Source organism: Strix uralensis, chromosome 3 (genome assembly GCF_047716275.1).
Source record: "Strix uralensis isolate ZFMK-TIS-50842 chromosome 3, bStrUra1, whole genome shotgun sequence".
In the NCBI taxonomy this organism is placed as follows: Eukaryota; Metazoa; Chordata; class Aves; order Strigiformes; family Strigidae; genus Strix; species Strix uralensis.
In genome coordinates, this window is record NC_133974.1 from 90081772 (window position 1) to 90109145 (window position 27374).

Genomic DNA, 27374 nt, shown 5'->3' on the forward strand with positions numbered 1-27374 from the left:
ATGAAAGAATTCCATAACTTGCTGCTATAACTTTCCTGTTGCTTCTATATCTCACTATCCTGCTGTAAATTTCATTTCTTTGGTTCTTATAATACTGCAGTTCAGAAACTGGAAAGCAGCATGATACTGCCTAATTCCTTTTCATGACACTGACATCCTGGTATTACTGTTTTTTCCCTTCCAGGTAGGTTAGCAAGAGAGGGTAGAAATCTATTTTAATAGCAGTTTTTAATTTTCCTGCAATTCATCTTTTTCATGCTGGCTGGGTAATTTGATTTGTTGTGACCTAGTTCCAGTTATGAAAGATTAGACTATTTGTTATCACAGAAGTTTCATCCTTTGGCCCTTAAAATAATTAGACTTTTTGAAAAGATATACTATAGATTATTAATAAATGTTACAATATTTTGCTTACTGAGTTCCTTGTTTCATATGAAAACATTTTGTCTGTACACAGCCTTGATGATGATTCTTTTTTAATTGTAAGGTGTAATTACCACCAGGAAGGGAGACACTAAAATTTAGCCATGAACTAGTATTTGATCAGCATGGCATGTGATGTTGTTGTCACAGATACCATGGCTTCATTGCATGAATGTCTCCCTCCAGCAATACTGAAGCAGAAGCATCCACTGTAATTAGAGGTTTGAAACCTATGTTGTGTAATTGGTCCTGCTACACTGCACAGGATGAGTGTCCCTTTTAAAAAGTGGAGGAAGACAGAAAACCAGATTATCTGACTGATTCTTGCTAGCTCCCTGCCTGTCCTGCCACCCCCTCTAGATGATTTATTCTTGCTTGTTTCTTCTCACTTTGGCAGTCCTGGGAGGAACAATCAATTCTCTCAAAGCTTTGTTGCAATTTGTCCAACTCCTAACATGTTTTGGGGAGATGCTGGACCCAAATGACCTCAGACAAGAGGTTGCAGCTGTGAGGGTGATGGCTATGGCTTTTTTGGTTCCACATATAATGGGAATTTGGCCTGGTTCCATCAATGTGTGACTAATTTCCTGGACAGCTGAGCCAGCATAAACCTCTGTTGTAGGTAAGAAAAACTGAATTGTTACTAGTTATAAATTCCAGTGGACTTTAGGCAAGTTCATCTTTTTTTGACTACGCTTGAGATTTGGATGCAGGTCCAAGGTATCGCTGCTTGGCCAGAAGTTTGGTGGAATCTTGGACAAATTCCCAAAGTGCTTCTGGGAGGTTTCTAGGCTGGCAAGATCTGCAGAGCAGCATTCCTGGAGCTGCTCAATGATTACTGATGAAGTCTGTAATAATATGTTCACTATAAATGTTTCTGCTCTTTTCCCTTCTAAGCATGTATTTAGAAACAGTCCATGGAGACCTTTGTGCCATCCATACCGACCAGAGTCCTTTGCCCTTCTGTTTGGCTGCTGCAGGGAACTATGTGAGTGTGGGAAAGAATCAGCTGTATTTAACGGAGAAGCTAGCTCAGCTTGGGAGAAAGCAAAACGTCCTGGGGAAATGAGAGGGAATAAAACTGAAAACACTACAGCTATGGCTTTTGGATTTGAATGAGAGAGAAACTCCTTGTGGGCCTTATTTGTATGGGTCATTTAGGGACATCCTTTTGCAGTACAGGATCCTTATCTGCTGCTAAGCAATTACACAATATGTTAGTTGAGATTTCAGACATTTCATGCAATCAGTTGCTTCTAGGAGACTGATAATCAGAGCTGAAGGCCTCCTGTGGGTGTTGTATTTCCAACTCTTCATGTTGTATCCCAGGTCCAACAGTATTTTTGTAGTCGACTAATGGTTCTTACTAGAGTCTGAATTTTTTAATATAAAAACTTATGTCCCTTGTGGTTATGGAGAAACAAATATTTTAAGAAGCTTGAAGACTCAGAAGCTACAAGTTAAATACAAAAAGCCTCATCTTCACTAGATTTATTTGATTATTTTTACTACCTATTCATTGTATTTGAATATTTCAGGGTTAGTATTTATTGTCCACTAGAGTGTACACAGATATTACTTGTATATATCCATAAAATAGTGTTAAATCAATCACTTAGCCAGCAAGACAGATTTTGCAAAGATTAAGAGGTTATTAAGATGACTTGCATCAAACCCTAACCTCAGTCCTTGGGAGATCTTCCAAGTGTTACCTGAGGAAGATAAATGCTATGCACACAGGAAGACTTTTTAGTTACTTGCAAGCAAAAATTTGTGCTTCCAATATTTGAAAGACACTTGTGCAGAATCAAAATGAATTCTCGGTAATACGTTGCCATGTCAAACTGAGATGTCCTCTTCCTCCTTGTCCATAAGTAAAACAAAGGTAACCATGTGAGGTTATGTGGTCCATGTTCTGTCTGCAAATGTGGCACTTTCGGGTGCACCAGAGAGAATGCAAAGAGGAAACAAATTAAAAGAAGACAAAGGTGGAGGACAGAGGCAGAGGGAGTGAGCTCTGAGTACAGCTCAATGGCTTCCAGGAACTGGAGGAAGAACAGAGGGAAAAGCTAGGGACGGTCTTGTTTAAGCAAGAGGCCAGATATAATAGTGCCTTCTCACTGTGTTTAGTCTGGTTGTGTGTACCCCTTCAGTCTTATTTTTGGCAGAAATTATTATTTTCACTTTCATTCCTTCCCTCTTCTCTGCTGTTCCTTCAAGAGAGAGAAAGCAGGGCATGTGTGTGGGCTGATGATTTGTGAGCAGAGAGTATTGAGAACTCCTGCAAAAAGAAAGTGAACGGTAGTCTCTGAGAAGGCTGATAAGCAGACACCTCGAAACCAAACAAGCATCCAGATTTTTATTTCAAAACAAATGTTGACCTCTGTGCAGCAAGTACTTTCCAGACTGCTGCTTCAAAACCAGAACCTTTTGCACACTTTGCCCTTCTTTGGAATTTTCCTATTCCCTCCCTATTTACACCAAAAGAAATAACAACAGCTCTGCAGTCCTGATGCTAGACGGAAAGCTGACCCAAACAGGACAGCGCACACACACATGGCCCGCACACCAACGTCAGCGGCCCAGCCAAAGGGCAAATGGCCAAAAGCCCACGGTGGCACGGGCGAGCGGTGCCATCTGCCGCCTTGGCGGGAGCCGGGCTCCAATCTTGGGCACCAGGGACCCTCTCCCCAGGGTCATTGCCCGGGGGGACTGCGCGGGCAAGAAGAGGTGTTTTGTTTTCAGTGATGCATGGACTGGGGACTGCAGCTGAAACAAAACTGCTTGAAGTAACAATATTCTTTGTTTCTGTCTACATGTGTTACAAATTGGTCACATTAAAATACAGGAAAAGATCGAAGCGTTAATGAGAGAAAACGAGTCCACGTGGCGTGGCTGTCTGTAATGGCTGGTAACAGCACAAGCCTGTTCCTCAGATCTAAGCAATGCTTAGTGATTTCTCCGCTCCAGCTGATTTCAGTGCACAATCATGTGATCATCAATTTATCTCATTAATGCCTACGTATTTCAGGTTATATGTAATGTTCTCTGAACCAGACATGCAGGTTTAACATCTGTTTTTAACTGGTAATTCTGACGAGCATCTATGGCCTCTTTTCAGGTGACTTACATGCTTAAATCTTAATGAGTTATTTTTAAGCTAAAATGTCCTAGTTTCAGTTTCAGCTTCACCTGCTGGATCTTGTTATTTATTGGTATAAAGAAGATTGGTCATTTTTCATAAAAAGTCAAACTCCAGTGTGTTGTATAAAAAAATGTAAGGACAAGAAGGACAACCAGACCTCTTAATATTTACCACGGGTATGGTACCCTTATAAAACATAAGAGAGTGATCTTTAGAAAGAACCTTTCTTCTGCGGGGGCAGGTATTGCTGTTAGGTATATAATGAAATGTAACGCCACTCTGTCTCCAGGCCCATAAAAGAGCCTTTGGTGGTGCTATATCAGCACTGACTTGTGTCAGTTTTTAACAAGGCCCTGGCATGCTGCCATTAACTTGGGTTTATGCCTCTTTTGTGTTTTCAGAGCTGCAGGCCAGACAATTTCAGCACTATATGCTTCCTCTGATATGGAATCTGACCACTGTGCTCCAAATTACTTGTAACGTACCTTTCATTCCACATGCTATATTTCTTGTTATGTATCACAGTGCATTCAGCATTAGTCATTTCAGATAAAACCAAACCTAGGAACTTGGTTGTAGGCAGCATGTAGAGCTGGTGACTGAGCACAGATGTCAGTGGGGCTGTTACTCTCCTTGGAAGCCTCAGTTACCACTGGATTTGTAGGACAAGATAGAGGAACTGATTTGAAAAATTCCATTCAAATGCTTAGTGCATGATCAAATTGTGAACTAGCCTGGGAGGTGGAGAGACAGTGCAGTGGTTTTTACTACCACAACCTTTGGGTGCTTCCTCTCCTTCTGAGATCTTTTGTAAAAGCAAGTGAACAAACCTCCTTTTGGTAAGCATATGACAAGCCTGATGTGGTGGGCAGGGAAATAACGCTGCTTGGTAATATTAAATGCAAAGCTCCAGTTCTTCATTCTTTTCCTCGTTTGGGTAAACTATCTTCCTCTACAGCTTTTACTCATCCCTGGCTGATGGGATAACAACTTCTCACCGTGCTCTGATTGACTTTATGGCTGCTGTTGTGCCCACTCCTAAACGTGTACCTGGATTTGAGAACTATGGAAATGAGTTCTCAGTGAGGCAGGGCAGTGTGAGGACAGGAACTATGAAGGAACTACTTCTCTGCTGTACCCAGAAGGGATTAGTACTGTAAAAGGTTGTTAGTGACATGCATCTAGGAGACAGGGAGTTTTTTGGTGGCACAGGAATCTTGAAAAAGGATGAATATATGAACAGAAATGAATTTGTGCTTGTCACTGAACAATGCAATAAAATGCAGTCACATGAGCACAGCAGAAATGATAGCAAGCCAGAGAACAGCAGTAGCATGAAATAGTAATGCTGATGTCCACAGCTTGCTGTAGCAGTAGTGCCCAGCTCTGTATGCTACAGAGACAGGTGAAGTAAACTCACAGCCAATCACCAGTGGAGCTGATCACAAGGTACCTGCGTGTTGTTGTAATAAAAGTATTCCTCTTTTCCTCCCTTTGTGGGGAAAGACATAGGTGGATGTGTGTTCCTGTATGAAGGAGCTGGGGAAACACTTTGTGGTCTCTGTAGCTTAAGCTCATTGAATACAAAAAGGTTCCTTCCATTTCTCATTCCATGAGGAAATAACTAAACTGGCAGGCAGAGCAATGCCATCAGGATGAACATATATGTCTCAAGCTGCATGTTCCATGAGAATTTTTTTTTATGTCTATTTTAGTTTTTTAAAAAATTGACTTTAAAAATTGAACAATTTTAAACATTTTTTAAAGTTTGCAAAGGGGATGTTATTGGGGGAGGACCCCAAATCCTGACAGTTAAATGAATTGTACAGTCTCCTTTTTAAGCTTACAGTGGCCATGTTTTAGAGTTTATATGTCATGCAAAAAATTGAGCAGTCTGAATTTTAAAAATAGTGATTCGCCCATTTGCTTATTCCATAAGATATCATCAAGTGATCTTATGCCAGCCTTATTTCTGACAGTTGTTTTGCATTCATGATGGCAAAAGCCCTCTACCACACTCCCTTCTGTGTTTGAGAAACTATTTGTTACCTGCAGTAGGAAGTTATACAAGCCTGCTGCTTTTGTTTTGCAAGTGCTTTGGAAACAGTCTAGTTTCGATTTGTCTCCAACACAATTAAAACTGCATTTGTTCATTTTTACTTTTCTGGAAACTTCTGAAAATGAGAACTTAGCTATCTGAAGCAGAATTGATGTGAACGGTTACAGGACAGGTACAGATCCTTTGCCTGTTTGTTTTAAAAATATTTGGGTTTGAATTTAGCTATTAAATCAATAGGTACATGGTAGCTGGTAGTGATCTTTGAGCGTAGAAAACCAACACAACTCACTAGAGGGAGCTCAGACACAGTTTCTGAGCCTAGCAAGGAGCTACTATATCTCACCGTGTTGCTCGTCCTGTGTTTTGTCCGTAAATCTCTCCCGTTGGTTAACTTACAGTTTCTGTACGGGCAACTACATAGCCTGCATTATGAAAAGTACACTGATCTTTCAATCGCAGATAATTTGCAAATCAGTACTGAACTGAGTCAGGGAGGTCTCAAACTCTAATTTTTTTCTCAGCATTGGTAGATATTACCAGAATACTTTTTTCCAGAGCATAAGAGGTTTCCAGGTCAGAAGAGGTTTGATTCCCCTCCTGTCTGCCTCTTCCCTCCTAGTGCATTCCTTCCCCTTCATGAGATCCTCAGATCCATGTACTGACATCCTTCTGCTGCACATCCTGCTCCTACAAAACAGTGTATCTACCTCACCGGTGTATTTTCCTGTCTGAGTAATGCACCTCACTCAGGTCCCAACCTTTCGCCTCTGCCCATCTACTGCATGTCCCTGACCTAATCCATTCGCCTGCCTAAAGTACATTAGGTTTCACCAATATCCCCTGCTTTATCTTATTCTTTCCCTTTATCTTTCCTTGCTCCACCATCCTGAGCTGAGAGTGCAGATTCAGGCACCCACCTGGGCTGCTGCTGGACGCATTTTGAGAGGAGCAGTTGAATGCACTATGTACAGCAGTGAGGTTCTGTTGACTGGCTGTAATTGCTGTTGTGAAAGTGTTTATCTAATGTTCAGGAAGTGATTAATGACTAAAAACCTTTATAAATGTGCTTCCCTTGTGGTCAGGTGGTTATCTGCCATCAGGTAGTCCTCACCACATCACACAGTCGCTGTTCACGTGGAGGTATTTGTTGTTGTTCAGACAAGAGTCAGCACACAGCAGACTTAGAATCCGCTATTGCTGCCACGTAAGCTGATTTTTCCTTTAAAAAACACTTCTAAAAAAGTTTGTGTGCCACACCTTGAGAATCTTTTTTGCTGAAGAACACTAAAATACTAGTCAGAAAAATCATCCAAAGCACTTAAGACAGTCTTAGGCACTCTGCTAAAAAGGAAGTGTTACAGGAGGAGGTCAGAGAAGATCAGACTGGGGCCTTTTACCACCCTGCACATGTTTGGTGACATAACAAAAATGGTTAATAAAGTCAATTCATTATTTTGTAGGAGTCAAGCAAGCTTTGGTAGGGACAAATAAGATGGTGTTACTAAAGTAAAGCCTTAAATAACTGATTCTCAGTCCAGGTCACACACCTCAATGCTATCCCAGAAATTCAGACAAGTGGGAGAAAATTGTCTCTGTGCTGGTAAGTGAGGCTCTGTCCTGACACAAACCAATGCAGGGTTCTACAGCCTTGCAAAGAGTCACCTGGGGTGGTGGAGGTATGTCAGGAACATGGCAAAATGTGCTGCACTGCAGACATTCCCCATGTAGAACCATTTGGTTCTTTAGTATTTCTCAAAGTACAGTTATTGCCCCTGCATGCTGCTGAGCAGGCCAGCTCTATAAAATGAGGGGAATTTGCTGTCTCTGCATTATATTCTGTGTGTTTGTTCTTTCCATCCTCACAGTAAATGCTACATGTGCTGACTGCTCAGCTCTAAACTCAGTCCTGAGGCAAGGCAGTGGTCTGAAAGCTAAACTTCTGCTTTCTACAGAAGGAACAAAAGGATCTAGTTGATCATTCTTGTGGCAATTCTCAGAAAACCGCTTTGATGAGATGTATACATGAGTAGCAGATTTTGGAAAATGTGCCCCATTCCAACATTACAGACAGTAGAGATCTGTAAGGATCTTTCCTATGAAGAAGATGGAAGACATCTTGCCTTTGTCCATAGTACAGGCAGATCTAAATTCAATTGCAGCTATCCTGTGAGAAGCTCTGTTAGGGGCTATTGAATAGTAGCTACATGGGAGACACAGAAGAAGCAGCTTTGAAGTGTTGCTTCTCACCCATATTCCAGCACAGAAATACCTCTGCAGGGTATGGTGGCTGAGTGCACAGGACATTTGGCAATCTGCTCTCACCTCCAAAACTCTGCAGCAATTCTCCTGCACAAAACATCCATACAGAGCAAGAGCAGCTGCACAAATGGTGTGATCTCTTCTCCCATTTTCTTTCACAGGAGCAAGAGAGAGAAAGGCTCCACCGCTGCACCATTTCTTCTCCCCTTACCAGGAATTCGCTTCCCTTCAGCCTCTGATAGCTCATGAGGATCTAGCATTAGTGAGAGAGGGTGGCTTCAAGGGGAGTTATGATGGTGTGAAGGTGTTAAAACTGCTATAGGTTTAGAATGAATAGCTATGTGCTCTGCTTGCAGAATGAGAGAGAGAGAGAGAGAGTTAGTTTTCCACTGAGCCGCTATAGTTTCTGGGATGAAGATCAGAGTTTTGTGAAGGACCATCCTTCCTAACCCTTAATGTAAGGGGAACAGGCGCAGCGGATAGATGGTCTTGCACAGGAGCTGTTCAAGATAGTACTGGGAAAAATAAGTCTTTGGAGGTCAAAAGTTGGAATATATTATCAGTTCAAAGACAGCTACAAGGTTTTTGAGAACACTAATACCTGTGTAGTTCAGCTGTGATTTATAAATGTGACAAAAATGAGTGGTCATGGTTTTGCCAACATGTAAAACTGGACAATCTGAGAGTCCTTCTTTGTGTGTGAACAGACAGCATACAACCTAAAAGAAGAAAAGAACCTGTGGATACTCTTCATGAACACTGACAGAGCATTCAAATGCACTGAACAAAGGCACCTGGGTTGGGGGCCAGGCCTTGACTGGCCCCCAAGAAGTTCTGTAGGCACCTAAAGTTGGTAGAGTACAGGGAATAACATTAAGGAACTGTATATTTTTGCCTGCAAGCAGTTTTAGATAATTAGAGCATATAGATATTTTACCTTTATAATGACCTTGCATAAATAAGATACAAGGAATATTTTAAGAACTGTTAGATTCTGTTGTTATATTCACAATGTAATTGTGGGAAAGGTGGCTAGACAATTTTACAATTCAGTCTAATACTGAAGACTGCAGACAGTAAAGAACAGGTGATCTATCTGGCCATCCAGTTACACTTGCTGCATCATATGGCTTTGTCACAGTTAACATTCTGGTGCTTTGTCTCACCTACTTACACACTGTTTCAGATGTCCTGTCCATTGGGACTCATCAAATCACTGGTCTCATTCCCCTACCAACACCTCCTGTGCTGGTCCCTCTGTCAGTCATGCTTGGTCAGGTGCCCACCTCTTTTTGTATTTGAAGTCTTTCACCCTCCATCCCTAGAAGTTACATCTTCACATATTTGCAAAGTGTTATTGTGCCTCTGTTGCTATTTTTAGCTTAATAATATATACCTTGAACTTTGCATTTTTCCTGGAAGGTGTCTCCATTCCTACTCCTGGATAAATCATTATTTCCTCGATGATTTTCTTGGAACTGTCTGCAATTCTTCAGTCTATTCATTGTAGTGAAGGGGCTGAACTGGAATGCAATGTTTTAAATGAGACTTTCAAATGGAGACAGATTTTTATTTCCTTCTATGCAATCTAATGCTTCTACATTGCTAGTATCTCCCACATTTGCCATCCACCGGGCAAAGCATTCATCCTCGTTTCATTTAGCATAGCTGCACTCCAGGTTTTAACTTCTCCAGTATAGATTAGTTTGCATTTTCTGAATCCTTTCACTTTTAATTTCTTAGCTGCCTTTATGTTATTTCTCTGCAACTATGGGAGAAAGTTTCAAATCTTTAGTTGTTGTCATCAAAATGACTACTGAGCTGTGAGGTAAGGCAGAGCCCTGCAATACCCACTAAGAGCACTCTGGTGTTTAACACTTTATGTCTTAATTTACTGTGAGGCCACTTTTATTATAGACCATTCTAATGAAACGTTGGTTATTATTTAGTGTCATCAGAAAAATATGCTCTCCCCCTACACTTTCTTGTTTGGTCTCCATCTACTGAAAAAACTGTAAGTCTTCCCATACCTGTGTTTCAAGTTCAGTGTGAGAAGTGACAACAGCAGTAAATATTGAATGAAGAGCCTGAACTCCAGTGGCAATCAAAAACTTTGACCTCTTTTGTACTTCTATGGGTCAATGGTGCCTTCATTTCTTCTTTTAAGAGACTGTTCAGAGTTTTGTATGAATGGGAATGGGTATACAGAATCACAAAATCAGAGAATCATCTAGGTTGGAAAGGACCTTGAAGATCATCTAGTCCAACCGTTAACCTAGCACTGACAGTTTCCAACAGCTTACTAAAAACCAAAATGGTGGGATCTGCAGGTGTCATAGGCTGCCATCTGTTGTGTTGTAATCTCCCAATTTAGAAATAAGCAAAATAGGTGGAAACAGCTTCATTTATTATTTTTATTTGGCTGAATATGTATTTGGTTGAATATACATATGTATACAATATACATATTACACATGCGTATGTATACATATGTATTGAGATGGTCCTGCACTTGGGTCACGACAACCCCATGCAATGCTACAGTCTTGGGGAAGAGTGGCTGGAAAGCTGCCCAGTGGAAAAGGACCTGGGAGTGTTGGTCAAGGGCCAGTTAAATGTGAGCCAGCAGTGTGCCCAGGTGGCCAAGGCCAACAGCATCCTGGCTTGTATCAGAAATAGTGTGGCCAGCAGGTCTAGGGTAGTGATTGTCCCCCTGTACTCGGCACTGGTGAGGCCACACCTCGAATACTGTGTTCAGTTTTGGGCCCCTCACTACAAGAAAGACATTGAGGTGCTGGAGTGTGTCCAAAGAAGGGCAGTGAAGCTAGTGAAGGGTCTAGAGCACAAGTCTTATGAGGAGCGGCTGAGGGAACTGGGGTTGTTCAGCCTGGAGAAGAGGAGGCTGAGGGGAGACCTCATCGCCCTCTACAACTACCTGAAAGGAGGTTGTAGCAAGATGGATGTTGGCCTGTTCTCCCAAGTAGCAAGCGATAGGACAAGGGGAAATGGCCTCAAATTGTGTCGGGGGAGGTTTAGATTGAATATTAGGAAAAATCTCTTGCCCAAAAAGGTTGTCAAGCATTGGAACAGGCTGCCCAGGGAAGTGGCTGAGTCACCATCCCTGGAGGTATTTAAAAGACGTGTAGATGTGGTGCTTAGGGACATGGTTTAGTGGTGGACTTGGCAGTGTTAGGCCTACGGTTGGAGTTGATGATCTTAAGGGTCTTTTCTGACTGAAGTGATTCTATGATTCTATGATTTAATTTTTTTTTAAAAGGTTGGGTGATATTTTAATTTTAAAAGAAAATAAACAAAGCATTACTGAACTGCCACGTGGCAAGCAACTCTGTTGGATTCTCTGCAGTTTTTAATTTCAAGCTCCTCTTTCTTGTCCCAGTCTAAATGGTTTGGTTTATTACAAATTCTTAAGTTCTGTATGGTGTGGAGCCTATTGCCTCTTGTTTATAAAGTAATATTCTGCATAAATCAAGGATAAGATACACCATAGCACTAAGAACTGTGGGCTTTGTTCCAGAAACATTTGTTCTCACGGTCTTACTGTACTGAGTAACTGTAGCAGGTACATAGATGCCTGCCTTTTTTTTTTTTTTAATCTCATATATATTCACCCACATAATTCGTCATACCCTGCAGTGAATCATCCATGCATTGTTAATCAACGTTGTTTCTCAACCCCTCTGCCTACTCTTATGATCTAATTTTCTTGTGTTCTGTAGTAACATTTGCAATGATGCAAGCCAGTGATCTTATTTCATCCTTTGGGGTACAAGACAATTACCATGTTGTGTTTAAAAAAATTGCCTTCATACAGCATTGTGCAATTGACATCATACTGCACTCTTTCTGCTACCTTATTATTATTCTAATTAAAAAGCAGTCATAGAACAACATCTGCATTTCCACTCTAATAAACAAAAAGTACACTAAAGTCATAAATGAATATAAAAACATTTAACACAAAGATTGGTCTCCAAGAAATATATAAATATTGATAGGAAGGATTTTATTAGAACACCTACTCTACAAAATGAGGAGACATACAAGTGCTCTTATAAATGCTTACACAAATTCCTCAGATCCTGCCAGAGGCTCCAGGTGGAACAGGAGAAACTAGCAAAGGGAGGCATGCCCATTTTTGTTTAAGGAATTTGAAAAAGTATGGCATGTGTGTGTGTGTGTGCGTGCGTGTGCATACACTTGTGTGTTTCTCTGTCCCAAAGACATCTGCAGGATCCTCTAGCAATTGTTTTAGACTGAAGCAGTCTGGCTAAACAAGGCTTTAAATGAAGTAGTGAAATCTTTAAGTATCTGTATGCAGATACACATGGAAAAAAATAAGCACCTTCAAATCCGAAAAACAAGATTTTAAGAGAAAGAGCAGTATCTTTTTTTGTGAGCTTCTAAAGCTGATTCAGGTGAGAACCTCCTTTATAGAACTGCACTTGGCAGCAGATCTGGCATTTCTTGTCTTCCTATTGGACAAGGAAAAACTGTAAATCATCCTACTACTTTCCCACAGAGTAATTTTTGCAATCCTGTGTTGGTGACACTAACTAGGGAGACAGGGTAACCTTTGCCTTTAGTCAAGACTGCTGTAAGCCTTCCATTTAAAATTAGATCCTTGACATTGCCTTGATGTTTGCTATTTTGAAACCTACCTGTCTACTTGTTAGTTTCACAGTCAAGAATGTAAACTGGCTTAGAAACTTTGATTTTTGTTCTTTTTTTGATGCACTGAGCTGGAGTGAAACTGGAGATGTCTGCAAACAGAATTCTTCCACTTGCCAACCACAGATCTCTCTTGAGAAAAAAATGAGTTGGAGCTACTATAATGGTATTTTATGTAACGAAAAAAACAAACCAGGTCTGACTCGTGTTTTGATGCCCCTCTAGTTGATTTTCAGGTGTCCTTCTGCAGCTCTGAAAGCCCGATTCTTGATTGTGTAAGCTGCAATTTACATGAATTATCTTGCTGCAGCAGGTGTGTTTTAAAGAAATATAGCTGACATTGAAAGAGTAGATGAAATCTTGAGAGTTGTGGATTGATAAACAGGATAAATCTGCCCAGTTTGGTGTCAAGTTTCAGTCACTGAGAGGAGACAAGGTTCTCAGCACTGCATCCTAGCTTGTGCTTGCCAAGCCACTGCCTAACAACACAATGCAGGTCTTATCAAATACATATGGCCTGAGGAAGCTTATGCAGTCCTGATTCTGTACAAATGGTTGAGTCAGAGTCATAGGTTTATAAATTCCCATGTTTTCTGGGAGTGGCAGGGGATTAGATGTGAAAAGGGGATAATATGGAAGAGGGAGAGGAGGCAAGAGAGGCAAGCTTCTGGAGCAAAGGGATGAAGAAAGCAGGATGAGGACCCCAGCCAGCCCCACAAGCTATGACAGAATCCCTCTGCAATTTGCAGGCTCCTTACAGTCTCCTGTCACTGAACAATTTCAAATGTTAATGCAAAGTCTGAAGAAATAACGATTTTTGTTAACTTCAGATCGGGGGAAAACATATATATTGCTTATTGTTGCAATGTTTTTTCAAAGCTTTTGCAAAGGAGAAAGGAAAACAAAAGACCAAAGACAGTGGTCTTGCAGAAAACAGACTTTACTCTGAGAATTGGTGGCAGAAGAGAAAAAGGGAGCGTAAGAAGAAAGTAGCTCAGAGGAGTTCAACAGTATTATGAGCACAGCTGGAAATTATCCCAGTGTGTAGGAAGGACAGGAAGGTAGTAAGAGACTTGACTAATGAGATGTTCAGTGACCTCAAACACAAGAAACTGATCTTGGAGGGTTGCTCTGTAAATCAGATCAACAAAATAATCTGGATTAAAAAAGAACACAAAAACCGTCTTTGTCCTTCCCTCCCCCACTCTTTGTTTTTTGTTAGACTGAGTTGTTTCACCGATACAGCTGATAGTGTAGGCCTATAAACAACTGCATCAGCACTACTCAAGGAGTTGATGCTGATGCTTAGAGGTGACAACCTCCTGCTGCCTCAGAGAGGAGATGTTTAGAATGTATTCAGAAAGAACATGAATCTTCAGTACAAATCAAGAGTTGGGAAAAGACTGGCTAGGCAGCAGTGATTTGGAAAAGCCCTGAGGTGGAACAGATCATGAGCTGCAGGTGCATCAACAACGTGACACTTGCAAAAAAACGCACAAATGTTTGGGGCATGTAGAAACAGGGGTGAATTCTGGCACATTACATAACCTTCTCAGTCGATTTACCACTGAAAATGTGAATGTGGGGCCTACCTACTAGTGGACACTAGATTTCAAGAGAAATGTAAATGAGCTGGAGAAAGTTCAGAGGAGAACAGGAAAAATGTATATATGAAGTGGTCTGTGAGGAAAGATCAAAAGAATTAGCGCTTTTTAATCTTGGGAAGACTTAAGATGCATGGAAGTTTCCAGCTTTGCAGCATCTTTTTTATACACTCCTCACAGATCTTTTACCAATGTTCTCTATAAACAGGAGAAATAGTATGGGGCTGAAACTACAGGCTGTGCAGATCTAGCTTCTTGTCTCCAGCCCTTTGTATAACAAAGTGCAGATTTCCTGGGAAACAGTGTGAAAGCATCTATCACCAGAGGTTTTAAAACAGGTTAGACGGGCATCTGTCAGGAACAGTTAAGGTATGGCAGATGCTCCCTGGGAAAAAAGGCCAGCCATCAGGATTCACAAGGTTGCTTCCCGTGTGACTTGCTGCGAGCCTCTGGAATCCAGGCAAGTGGCCTGGCCACAAAAAGCACGGAAAACATGACTGTACCTCACCGCACCGTGCAGTCGCAAATGCTCCTTCCCATCGTGGCTTTGCAGCGTCACTGCTTCTCCTCACAACGGCAACTTCAAATTTTGTGCTACTCAGCTCTTGTTGTTGAACAAAACAAGTATTTGCTGTAGTGGTGGGGGAAATAGAGCATTTCATTTTACTTCTAGGCAATTAAGGTTTTCTTTTTGACTAGTAACAGTCCTCAGTTCATCTCCATTACCTGTGTTGGAAATGCTTATGGCAGTAACCCATCGTAATGCACCGTGCTCAGCAGGAGAGAGAATGCCTGCTGTGGGACCACTGACCACGGCCTCTCTCTACAGACGTTGCTTACCCTGCTCGGCTCCGAAGCCCCTTGGCCGTACCCCGGTGTACTTGTATTTCATCACTTAAGCCAGAACGCCCTGCGCGACTGCACCTGCCTCTCTTCCCCAGCAGAGAGCAAAGGCTGAAGGAGAGCAAAGGTCGTTCCCCCCGCGGCAGGGCGCGCTCACAGCCGGCAGCGGCCGAGGTGCTGCCGTGAGAACGGACTGGGGCAGGGCCGTGGGGCGGGGCGGGGCGGGGCGGGGCTGGTCCGGTCCGGTCCGGTCCGGTCCGGTCCGGTCCGGTGCGCGGAGCGGGGCAGGGCCGCGGCCCCCGCAGGCCCCGCGCGCTGCTCCTCACAGCCAGCGCGAGCCCCGGTCTGCCGTAACGGCCGCCCCGCGGGCGGGCCTCGCGCACCGCCCCCGCCGGGGAGGGGCGGGGCCGCGTGATAGCGGCCTGTGCCCGCAGCTGCCCGGCAGCGCGGCGGCTCCATTCCCTCTCCATGGCGGCTGGCGGCGGCGGGGCCGAGCGGCCCTACGAGCTGGTCGTGTTCGGGGCCTCGGGCTTCACCGGCCAGTTCGTGGTGGAGGAGGTGGCACGGGCGGCGGCCGGCGGGGAGCTGCGCGGCGCTCCGCGTTGGGCCGTGGCCGGGCGGAGCCGGGAGAAGCTGCGGGCGGTGCTGGAGCGGGCGGCCGAGAGGCTGGGTACGGGCCGCGGCGGGGGGTCGGGCGGCGCCACGGCCCGGGGGCGGCGGGAACCGCGCGGCCGCCACGTCCCGGCCCCGGACGTCGGGAACCACCCGCGGGCGGGTGTGATGGGAAGGGCTGCGGGGCGGGCCGGGGCGAGCCCCTCGGCTGCGGGGCTGCGCCAGGGAGGCGGCGGCCCGGCCCGGCCCGGCCCAGCCCGGCGCGGGGAGGGATGCGGTGTCGGTGACGGCGGTCTCCGGTGCGCAGGGAAGGCGGCGCTGGGGGCGGAGGTCGGCGTGCTGCTCTGCGATGTGGGCGACGCGGCCTCGCTGGCCGCCATGGCGAGGCAGACCCGGCTGGTGCTCAACTGCGTGGGCCCGGTGAGTGTGGGGACGCGGGCGGTGCTCCCCCGGCACCGGCCGGGCGCGGCTCCCGGCAGAGCTCGGCCCGGCCTCTGTCCCTCCACCGCCGCGCCCGGGCTGCGGGTGGCCGCGCACCTCGGGGCGGGGAGGGCGGCGACGGCCGCCGGAAACTCGTTATCGGTGAGGAAGCTTGTTACGCTGTTTGGTATCAGCTCTGTTATCAGCGATGAAGTTTGTTATGCTGATCCTTCTCCCCGAAAAAATACAAATACTATCACATCTTTGCCTCACTGAGCAAAACCAGGAGCCACCAAGCGTTTACTTTTCTGGTAGATAAATATGTTGGATAAAGCACGCTGGGGGAGTTGTGGTGTGTGGGTTTTATTTTTGTTATGTGTGGTGTTCTTTCTATAGTATAGATTCTTTGGAGAGCCTGTGGTAGCAGCTTGTGTTGAAAATGGTGCCAACTGCATTGACATCAGTGGAGAACCCCAGGTATGTGACAGTAGACAAATGCTACCTGTGACCAAGGATCCGTTAAAGAAGTGTTTCTTTAGTAGATTTCATGTTTCTGCCAGTGGTTTTGAACACAAACAATTCTGCCACCTCCTGATCTACAATTTTAATTATTTTAAAGTATGTTAATGTGTATTAGTTGTATGGTTTTCTTACTTTTAGCCAAGAGCCTCTCAGGTTCTCTCTGGAAGTCCAAAATTTTTGACTTCTGCTTCAAGCCTCGGTTGTGATTCTACACAGGAATTTTGTGTAGATCACATTTCGTTGCACTGCTATGACGCTTTGATACCACAAACCAGGAGTAATATGCATCTGTCTGAAAGATACTTCTGAGTGGTTTGAAGTATGTAGGGTGCTGTGGTATGGCACTAAAGCGCTGATGGCTTGTATTGGGTGTGGCCAAATAGGGAGTTCTGCTTCAAGTATTTGTTTTGACTGTGTTGTAGTTTCTGGAAGAAATGTACCTGAAATACAACGAAAAAGCTGCGGAAAAGGGAGTATACATCATTGGAAGCTGTGGCTTTGACACTATACCAGCCGATATGGGAGTACTGTACACCAGAGACAAGCTGAAAGGTGACTTATTTAAGTGTGACCTTATGCTGAGAAAGAAATGTAGGTGATGCTTTCACCTGGTTTGCTGTAGCAGCAATGCTTACATAGCAACTCTTTTCATCTCTCTTTTTGCCTGCCTTTACCACTGAATCTGGTAGATAAAAATTTAAAAGTAAAACCCATTCCTATGAGATTGGAGAAAACTGGTCATTAGGGAGAGGAGGGATTCAAGGTCATGTTGCTCCCTGAGAGACCAGAGCCTTCCGTTGTCAGTGGCGGGCTGTTCAGCCGGCATGTGGACATCCCTAGGCAAGCCTTGGCACGCTGCCTCTTGCACTGTGAGTGTCTGGAAGGGAAGAGAGAGTGGGGACAGGAAGGCTGCGGGAAAGGGAGGGTAAATTAGTGGGTAACCAGGTTTCCCAAGTTTTCTTCTACCACCAGCACTGAGAAGCTGTTGTACGAGTGTAAGTAGATAGAGAGTGCCATGCAATGCCACCTTCTTCACGAGCAGCCAGACAGTAATGGAAAAGGGATAAATATATTGGAGGAAAGATGTAAGAAGATTTAATTCTATGCAGATAGTGGTTGATCTTAGTCTCAGATGAGGCCAGTTCGTGCATCAGGTCTGACTTTGAATTGGAAGGGCCAGTAAGAGTATCCAAATGTTTTGCTTGCATGGACTGTTAAAACTGCTATGAAGTGGCATTGCTTTACACTGGAGTGTATCATCAGCTTTCAGTTTAAGAAAACTCAGTCTGGATCTGATAGGATGGAGACGAGAGGCATGGAAATGAGTATGTGGTTGTTCATGGGGTTCTAATTTGATGTCTGATACCTGATCTCTTATGTCTTCCTATTTTGACTTGATGGTATTACCACCTGCCTATCCAGTTGTTTGCTCTACTGAAATTTGCCTGTACAAGTACAGTTTTACAATCTCAGAAGGACCTGAGCAAAGCAAAACAAAGTAGAATTTGGAGGAGTTTTTTTTGTTTTGCTGTTCATCACAACTAAGTATTCTTTGCAATACACAAGGTGTGCTAAAATTAAGTGTTTTAGGATATCCTGCGCGTTTCAGGTTTTTTACAGGTTTGGGGTTTTGGGGGGTTTATTTTGTAGTTAAGGACTAAAAAAATCTGTGATTCCATCTCGGTTTTCACAGCCTACATCATCCTTTATTTTGAAACTTGGAGGAAAACAGAATATGTCTTTTAATATTCTTTCCCTTTTTTTTAATTGGTTATTTACATCATCTCATTAACTAGATAAGACAAATGAAAGATTTAATGAGTAAAGATAACATTAGTGACCTTTATTGAAGTACTTCACATAAGAAATTTGATACTTGCTAACAAAAAGAGCTGTGGGACTTAGTTTATTTTCCTTTGAGAGAGAGATGTGACTCTGCCTTTTCAACTAATAATGTCAATGGCCTGCTATTTGAGTCTACCAGAGTGTACTGTGGCTTTGGGAATGAAGGACTGTATATGCCAAGTAATGTTTTCTCCTCCCTTAAAGGTACCTTAACTGCTGTTGAAAGTTTCCTGACGGTGAAATCTGGGCCTGAGGTTAGTTGGTTTATACCTCCTTGGAAACTTGGAGATATTTGTAATAAAGACACCATAGGCCATTAGAATAACTGTTGTTACATTAATTCAGACCAAGGAACAAGCTGGCAGTTCTTTGGTGATGAAGTCTGAGAACTTTATTCTTTAGGAGCTGCTGAAAGTATCCCAAGCAAACAGCCTTTTGTAAGGTTCATTTGCATAGGCTGTCTGCCTAAAGTTTGTTGTGGTGTTAAGCTGTTTCAAGAAATACTTAGTTGCTGCAGAGATGTGGGAAGGATTCCTACACAAACCGTAACAGATACATAGTGTGCTGCCAGTAATCCTGGTGTTTGGCTGTTTGATTGTTTTGTTGGGAGGGGTTGTTTCAATCTACTTCAGTGCATGTAATCATAATACATATATGTAATAATGTGCAATATATGTGATAATTCTTCTAAGGTTGTTATTAAAGCCATGCAACGATGACCCAAAGCAAGCTGGTGTTGGTGCCCAACAGTGGGACACACTGTGTTTCCTGGCCTGAGCACCCATCTTGACAGATGGGGCCTAAGTCGTAGCCTGTTCTTGGGAACATCTGGAGCAGTGGAGGAAGCCATCTGTTAAAGGACGGCGGACAGTAGTTAATGAGAATTTATAAATCTGTATGTTGGCTGTAAAGATGATTTAAGTATGTAGTATGAGTTACAAGTGTTGGTGAGAAGGTATTTCGGTAATGAGAATTAAATACAATGGGAGGGTTAGAAGATGGATATATAGGTATGTCTCAAAGGATGTGGGACCTGAACGTGACGCAAATTGTATGGAATAAGGGGTGGAGATTGTATTGGGTCTGGCTGAGATGGAGTTAATTAATTCTCCTCATCGCAGCTCTCCTAGTGCTGTGCTTTGTGTTGGCAGCTAGAAAGGTGTTGGTAACACAGCAGTGGTTTGGCTGCTGCTGAGCAGCGCTGGCGCAGCATCATGGCTGTCTCTCTGACATTCCCCCCTCACACTGTAGGCTGGGGCTGGGCAGGACCCTGGGAGGGGACACAGCCAGGACAGCTGACCCGAACTGACCAAAAGGGTGTTCTGTGCCGTGTGTCCTCTGCTCAGCATGGCAAGCTGAGAGAAAGGAGGAGGGGTGGGGGGGCATTCATTATTACGACGTTTGTCTTTCGGAGCAACAGCTGTGCATACTGAAGCCCTGCCTCCCAGGAACATCGCTTGCCGGGAGGCAAAGAGAGTAAATCTTTTTGTTTTGCTTTGCTTCTGTGTTGCAGCCTTGGCTTTTGCTGTATTAAACTGCCTTTATCGTGACCCACAAGAATGTTTTTCCATCATATTTTCTCCTCTCCCTGTCCTACTGAGAAGGGGAGTGACAGAGTGACTTGGTGGGCACCTGGCCTTTGGCTGAGGTCAACCCCTCACCTTTCAATATACTTTAATGCATGTAATTGTAATACATACATGTAAGAATGGTAATAGTGTGTAGTCTATGTAATAATTCTAAGGTCATTATTCAAATAATAATGAAACCTTTAGATACAGAATTAATTCCTGTTTCTTGATATGTCACCAGGGTTCTTGTGTACATGATGGGACCTGGAAATCAGCTGTTTATGGCCTTGCGGATCAAGACAACCTGAGGAAGCTTCGGAAAAAGATAGGCTATGCCCCTGTGCCAGTAGTTGGTGCAAAACTTAAAAAAAGGTATAAGAAGCGCAAGATGTGAAACGTGCTGTCTTCTAACAGTTCCAGTGCTTATCATATGGATTCTTAACATACTACTAAATTCTAAAAAGATGCATTTAGGTCTTCAGTATAATATGAACGCACAGATGCTCATCTAGTAGAATGGAAGATAAGTTCAGCTTTACTGATTTGTTCCTATTTTACTGAAAAAAGAATGTGTCCCAGCATTTACTGGGTCTCAAAGTTAGCTTGTTCCAAGAGACTTGTAGTGACATGTCAAACTTTTAGGTTTGATTCCGATCAGTAGAACAGAAAAAAGAATCAAAATAACATTCTCCTCATGCTTATCAAATTCATCCTTGCTATAGTACATGGAATTTTGGGTTGAGCCAGGGATAAATTTGGAATGGTTTGCTTTCAGTGAAGAGAGAGAATGTCATAAAAATGCTTGAGAAAAAGCCAGTATTGGTAGGGCCATTTTGATCAGTTTCTTTCAGTTTGTGAGCATCTGAACTTTTTATTTCTGAGGTGACTTTTTTTTTTCCATTTGCAGAGGATTTCTGTTTTACAATCGGGAATTCAAAGAGTACTCCATTCCATTCATGGGAGCTGATGTTTCTGTTGTAAAACGGTCTCAGCGTTATTTGTACACAGAGTTGCAGGAAACACCTGTAAGTTACTGTTATTAGTATTCTATGTATTTATTACCATTTTCAATGAATCTTTCCATTAGGTCATCACTGTTCTTGGCACAGATCTGTGTAGTAGGGTTTCTGTAATTAGGTGAATAGTAATAAACTGCAATGTGCTTTTGCTCTGTAAAAGAAGGAGGCTTGTTCTGTTGATCACCTTTGCAAGCTGCTTGACCTGATGTGGCCCAGGTTCTGGGTGTACAAGCATGTTTCCTACTACCTGATACTCTACCTGATGAGCTTGCCTATTGCTGCTAGCATAATTGTTATGAGAGTCTTTTGTAGGGCTCTCTGGCTGTCTGACTTCTGGATGTGTATTTGTAGGGAATGGAAGCCTTGAGTCACAGAAGTATTTGAAAAATAGGCTTCATGGTTTTCAGGAATGATGAATACATTAAGTTCTGTTCCTGTGCAGAGGCTTTTTTTTTCTTTTTTTTTTTTTGGTATTAGAGCTTCTAAAAGTGTCATAGCTGCGGTCTGTGTAACTGTAGTCAGGTCAGTATAGTGTAGTAAACATTCTGATAAAGAATTCATGTGCTGCTCATTTGTATCTGGAGACTTCTTTGACACTTGGGTCTCTGGTGTGCTGAGTAAAGGCAGTGTGAAGTGGTAGTGGAAAAGACATGTAGTTTTTGTTTTCCATGGTTTCCTGAGAGACCAGCACCAACAATCTGTATAACAGCTGTGCAGAATTGCAGGCATCAGTTAAGAGATGAAGGTGAGACAGTGCTCTAAAAATATACTGGGAAACTACTAATTGGGAAAGGCTTGCCATTGCTATTCTAGAATTCTAAAGTAAGGCCTCGGTTTCTTTGAAGCTAGAGCACAAAGAGGAGGAAAGGAAGATCTTGGAAAAGAAGCCTGAAATCAGATACCAAAGCATATCTTCCTTTAAAGTTTTCCACTCTTGTTTACCATGCTTGCTCCCTTGCCATTCTGTAGTTACATTGTCTTCTCATAATGAATGATGAAGTGAAGCATTATTCAGAGAGTTGTTTAGAACTAAGACAATTGTTTAAGGCCCTATTTAAACAGATATCTATTGTATCAGACAATTGCTTCCTAATTTGGGGGTGGATTTATTTTTACAAATGAATTGATGCAAAAATTTTAATGTAAGTTATCACTGAAAATATGTTTCTGCCTCAGGTGCAGTATAGTGCTTATGTGAACATAGGTAGTCTTGGCTCTGCTATCAAGCTGATGTTTGCTGGCTTTTTATTTCTTCTTCTTGTGAAGTTTAGCTTTGGAAGAAAACTTCTGACAAAAGTAAGTGTTCAAAACACAAAAGAATTAAATGTTTGGAGAACTTTTTTTTTTCCTCTCTAGTTTACTGTTGGTCTTCTTTTTTTATCTTCCCCCCCCCCACACCCCTCTTGTTATATAGTACCCAGAATTTTTCTCTGCTGGACGCTTCTCAAAGAAAGGACCAACCCAGAAACAGGTAGCTGACTGTTTTCCATTGCAATCATTGAATGCATTTATTGTGGTAATGGTGGAATAGTAATCTAGAGTCAACTGCTTAGTCTCAGAGAAATAATTTCTAAATGCACATTGTGTGTGCCTGTTCAGATAGCTTTGAATATTTAAATAATCATGCCTCTGCTATTAGACATCAAAGTGCGTGGAACTTGCATGAGGGAAAAATGGACCATGTTGCTGGGTCTGATGTATTTACATGGATGGCTCACAGCACTCCATCTGTCAAAGGTGATGACGGAGGGAGACTGAGAAGCAAAAACCCAGGACTGAAAGCACCAAGAGAATAGATGAACTTTAGAACAGTAACAGTTCCAGCAAGGTGGAACTGATTAAAAGTTTAGATGAGAATGTACCTTCTAAGCAATAACTCAGAATAACTGCTCTCATGTTTTGATGGATCATAGTACATGGCATAACAGATACTTGGATTTACTACTTGTGCTTTCCTGGTAGAAGTGAGTTACTGTTTTGGTGACCATGCTTGTCTTGCCCGCCACAGATGGATGGAACCTCTTTCACGATGACTTTTTTTGGTGAGGGTTACAGTGAGGGACAAGATCCCCAGAATGGCAAACCAAATGTAAAGATCTGCACTGAAGTGAAAGGACCAGGTACGCATGTTGGTAGCAGGTGACTGCTTTTTCCTCACATTCCCTACTCTCAGATAGGTTTATGATTCCACTGCTATTCCTTTCACCCTCGAGGAGCACTTGCAATATGGGTAAGGTCAGCAGCCTTTACAGAACATTGCCTTGGATACTAGCATCCATTGTGACCCCCTTTTTGAAATAGCCAAGTCTTTTGCCACCTTGTCATTCTCCTTCCTTCTGACTTTCCCATTCTGATTTTTATTTTTGCAGAGTAGAGCAGTTACAGGGAGAGTGCTTTAAGGATAGTTTTCAGTTGTTGCGGCCCAGATTTATTACCCTTGTGTATTTCCAGTCTGCTGTGAGTGAACTTAAGCAAATCTGGCATGGTATCATTTCTAGCTGTAACATACCTGTCTTCAGGTGATTCTTTTGAGGGGAGATGACACCTGAAGTAAAGTTTGGAGACAGCAAGAATGTATATTCAGAAAGGAGTTAGTGAAGCATAGCTTCTTTAAAGAACTCAAGATGTAGCCCAATGCAGCAGTCGTGCAGCAAAAGTCTGAATTTAAGTTCAGGATGGGGAAAGCTCTTGCTGTAGTGGAGAGCCATCTGTCACTGTGAGGTGATCACTCATGGTGGTTGTGTGGTTAGAGGCCTGTATTTGAAGCAGTATTTGTCCAGATTAGATCTTGAGGGCTTTGCCAGCTGCTTGGGATGATTACCAGGTAAAAAAGCTGTTCTTAAACAAGGAAGGCTGTTTCATTGCCAAAGAGATTATTCTTCAGCATGCTGTAAGTAAGAGCAACATTATGTCTCACATTTTGACACACCGTACATTGTTTGTTTTTTTTTTTTCTTTTGTCAGAGCCTGGCTATGTTGCTACACCAATTGCGATGGTTCAAGCAGCTGTAGCTCTTCTGGAAGATGCAGCTTGTCTGCCTAAACAGTAAGTACTCTCTTGTGCAGGACAGCATGATCTCCCTTAAAGCTGCTCTGTGTATATGTTTCTCTTTGAAAATACAGATCTCATAACCCTGTGGGTTTCTGTGGTGTTCGTCACTTCACCACAAGCTGCATTAAAGCTACTTACTCTTCATCTGCCTTTCAGTTTGAAAGGATGTGTAGCCACAGGTTTTTTGTAATGCTTTTGCAGCATCTATTGCATCAGTGTCTGTATTTTCAGTTAATGGAATGGTTTCTGTTGAGTTTGCCGGATGCTGTGACAGGTGAGCCTGCCCGATGAAAATGGGGCTTCCTGGCCACTGAAAGGTAGCGGCCACTGATTTCCTTTTTCAGTGCCCTTGTCCTCAGGGCTTCATGGTACTTGGGGCCCTCAGCTGATGAGGGCTGATAGTGGCTACTGATCAGATTTGGCTGGGTATAAATGGAGTCTTCTGGGGAACCATTTTGAGCTAGTGCCCCTGGAGTGGTGTGCTGCAGTTGAGGACTGTCCCCTTGGGTCGGGACGCTGCCCAAGGAAACTCGTCGAGGTTCCTATTGGTTGGGACGCTGCCTTAAGAAATTCCTCGAGGCTGAGAGCCCTCATTTTTTTTAGGTGAGTGACTGAGCATTTTGGGTTGTCATTAAACCCTAGGAAGTTGTGTGGTGATAGTTTTGTTCTCCTCTCACGGACATTTGAACCTGCCACTTGTATCTTTGCAGAGTGCTAGTTAATTGCATTGAAAATATATTTTATTTTGGTTCTTATTTGCTTATTTGAGAGCTTCCACAACAGATACAGAAATGAAGCTGCGACTATAACCAGCTTACCAAATTCCTCATATGCTCTCCTGTGGGACAGAGTGGCTTTTTCTTTCTTAGGCAGGGAAGTACACCTTTTACTTCAAAAAAAGGTGTCACTCAGTCACTGTAGCACTTATGTTTTTCTCTTTCAATTTTCATTAACAGGGGTGGTGTATATTCTCCAGGAGCTGCCTTCTCCAAAACAAAACTGATTGATCGCCTCAACAAATGTGGTGTTGAGTTCTCTGTCATTAGCAAGCCTGAAGTCTGAAGTCAAAACATAACTGTGTGAACTAACACCTTTCCTGGGTCTAACTCTAATAAAACTCCTTTGGCTGTAAAAGCCTAATCATAAAATAGTTCCACTGTGCTATTGTTTACAGCAAAAACAAGAAAAATTGAGTTAAAAGTTGTACTACTATTTGTTATAGTGAGCCAAAGCCGTAAAGGACCGTAAAGAGTTTTAATAGACAAGCATATTAAAGCGGTGACTTAGTGGGTACTAGTTCTAGGATTTTGATTGATCTCTTTCATCTGAGTTACTACTTAATGTAACCACTATAGCATCTGCTTCACAATTAACCACAGCCTTCTTGCTTTGCCCCATCCCCCCACAGCTACAGAAAGCAGGCAGGCCCTGGGTAATGGGTGCCTGAGGGGATGAAACTACCAGTGAGGGCTTGTACCTGCTTGGGATGGGTACTGTTACTTGGTGGCATTCTTACTTTCAAAGCCTTAGTGCCCCTAGAGAAATAAAAAGACTAGTTTAAGGAATAGTTTTGTCTTTTTTTTTTTTCCCTGGGTTCTAATAAAGGTCAGCTGACTCTACTGGTGTCTTGAGGTATGTTGACTGGCATTCTTACCTGTGCTAAAAACGGTGAGAAAAGAAAGTGCAAAGATGACCTTTTTGGTTTTTTTACATTTCAATGCAGTGTACATGGTTGGTGTTTTTTTGTCAGAGCCTGGCTCTGTTGCTATACCAATTGCAATGGTTTAAGCAGCTGTATTTCTTCTGGAAGAGGCTTTTTTGTTGTATCAGTAGAGCTTTTAAGAGCTCTGAAAATTACTCTGAGATATAAAAAGTTCTCCATCTCAGCTGCATCACATTCACCATCTCCAATATCAGACAAATCACATGCAAACTGTTGCTCTAGAGTCTTGTAGCTGTATTGAAGGCTGCCTGATGGATGTAGTTCACTATACAGTGATGTTTCAGGTGCTGCTTCTGAGGTTTGTGCATACCCAACTATATGCATACCATACTAACAGCTTAAATTAGGAATCAAGATTTGCAACTGAGTTTGAGAACACTTACATGTTAATAATGGGAGATAAACAACCTGACCAATCTATGACTGTGTTACTAGCTAAAACTGCTTTTAGTTGATTCTTTGAATAAAATCATACCTGGCCTGTGTCACTGTTGGATCCTGCTGAGACAAGCATACTCTTCTCATCCTTTAGGAAACCACTATGAGACCAATAGGCTGGATCAATCGTATGGGTTTTCCCGTGCCCTGGATTCTGAGGGTCACAGATGCTTGTGCTGTTGGTGTTCATAGAAATCACACATTACTTTCCTGCATCCTTCTGTGTATTGAAATTACAGTTGTAGTATCAAAAGGCAAGCAATCAGTCATTCACTAATCATTCATGTTTTAGTCTGCATTTAAAACAAGTTCAACAGCAAGACATGCCACACCACTGACTGCTGTGGTATAAGCCTGCTCTTGAACCATGCCAGGTGATACACAGCCAAGGAGGAAGTGACCTGAACAGACAGACACATCAGAAACTCTGTTTTTCCCTCTCCGTCACACATTGGTCATCCACACAGCACAGTGCTTTGGAAAATGCATTTTATTTTAGGAACAGTTTTAATTCAAAAGGAACCACAGTACATTTATCTCCAAGCATATCAAAGAGACTCATTATCTGGACTACTTTGGTGAAAAAAGCATTCCTGGAATGGAAACCTGCAAGTTTTGCACAGAAGACAAAAGTACCAGCAAAATAAGAAACACATGCTACCTTCTTGAAAGTCTATTATTTCATAGTATTTTCAGATTGGCCTAGACTGATAGGCAATGCTTGTAACCTAACAGCTCATGAGAAACTATGGATTGGCTTCTGCCTGCAGCTTGTTTTTTCCCCACCAGAAGTCAACAACTGAGCTATTTATGATTAGTTACATGGGAACCAATGAAATTTATTGCGCTGACAACCCTGAGAGTAGTCTTCCATGAGAGGAAGTTCTGATGGGGGATTAAATTAGTTATCTGCAGCTGTATTTGCACACTGGGTATGTACAAATATTAAGGCAAATAAACTAAGTCAATGTGAATCAGTTAATGCTTTAAGCACCAAGTGGCTATCAAAAGTAAAATAGATTTTACTCTCCTTCACATTATAACCTGGAATGAATACTTTTCATCAGCCCTGGCTTCTAAACAGTTGAAGAAAAAAAAAGTCTTATGAATGTGTCAACTGTCTGAGGTAACTCAGGGAACCATTTCTAAT

At 42.8% G+C, this 27374-nt stretch overlaps 1 protein-coding gene across 2 annotated transcripts; it reads left to right on the forward strand.

Annotated features, from left to right (window-relative positions):
* The first annotated feature begins 15361 nt into the window (after positions 1-15361).
* On the forward strand, positions 15362-25682 carry SCCPDH (saccharopine dehydrogenase (putative)). Of its 2 annotated transcripts, none has more exons than XM_074863287.1 (12): positions 15362-15692; positions 15942-16054; positions 16451-16531; positions 16999-17128; positions 18626-18675; positions 20234-20364; positions 20900-21017; positions 22188-22307; positions 22426-22482; positions 23020-23131; positions 23976-24057; positions 25020-25682. In XM_074863287.1, exons 1-12 carry the CDS (start codon positions 15491-15493, stop codon positions 25123-25125), a joined length of 1302 nt encoding a protein of 433 aa, XP_074719388.1. In that variant the 5' UTR covers positions 15362-15490; the 3' UTR covers positions 25126-25682. The 2 variants fall into 2 exon arrangements, with proteins under 2 accessions (XP_074719388.1, XP_074719389.1); XM_074863288.1 differs by having other exon boundaries at positions 15408-15692; positions 16456-16531.
* The last annotated feature ends 1692 nt before the right edge of the window (positions 25683-27374 follow it).

Coding starts and splice junctions, on each gene's coding strand:
- SCCPDH (XM_074863287.1), top strand. CDS start 15,491: ATGGCGGCTGGCGGCGGCGGGGCCGAGCGGCCCTACGAGCTGGTCGTG. Junction 16,532..16,998: donor ACATCAGTGGAGAACCCCAG/GTATGTGACAGT, acceptor ACTGTGTTGTAG/TTTCTGGAAGAAATGTACCT. Junction 21,018..22,187: donor CAGAGTTGCAGGAAACACCT/GTAAGTTACTGT, acceptor TTTCTGCCTCAG/GTGCAGTATAGTGCTTATGT.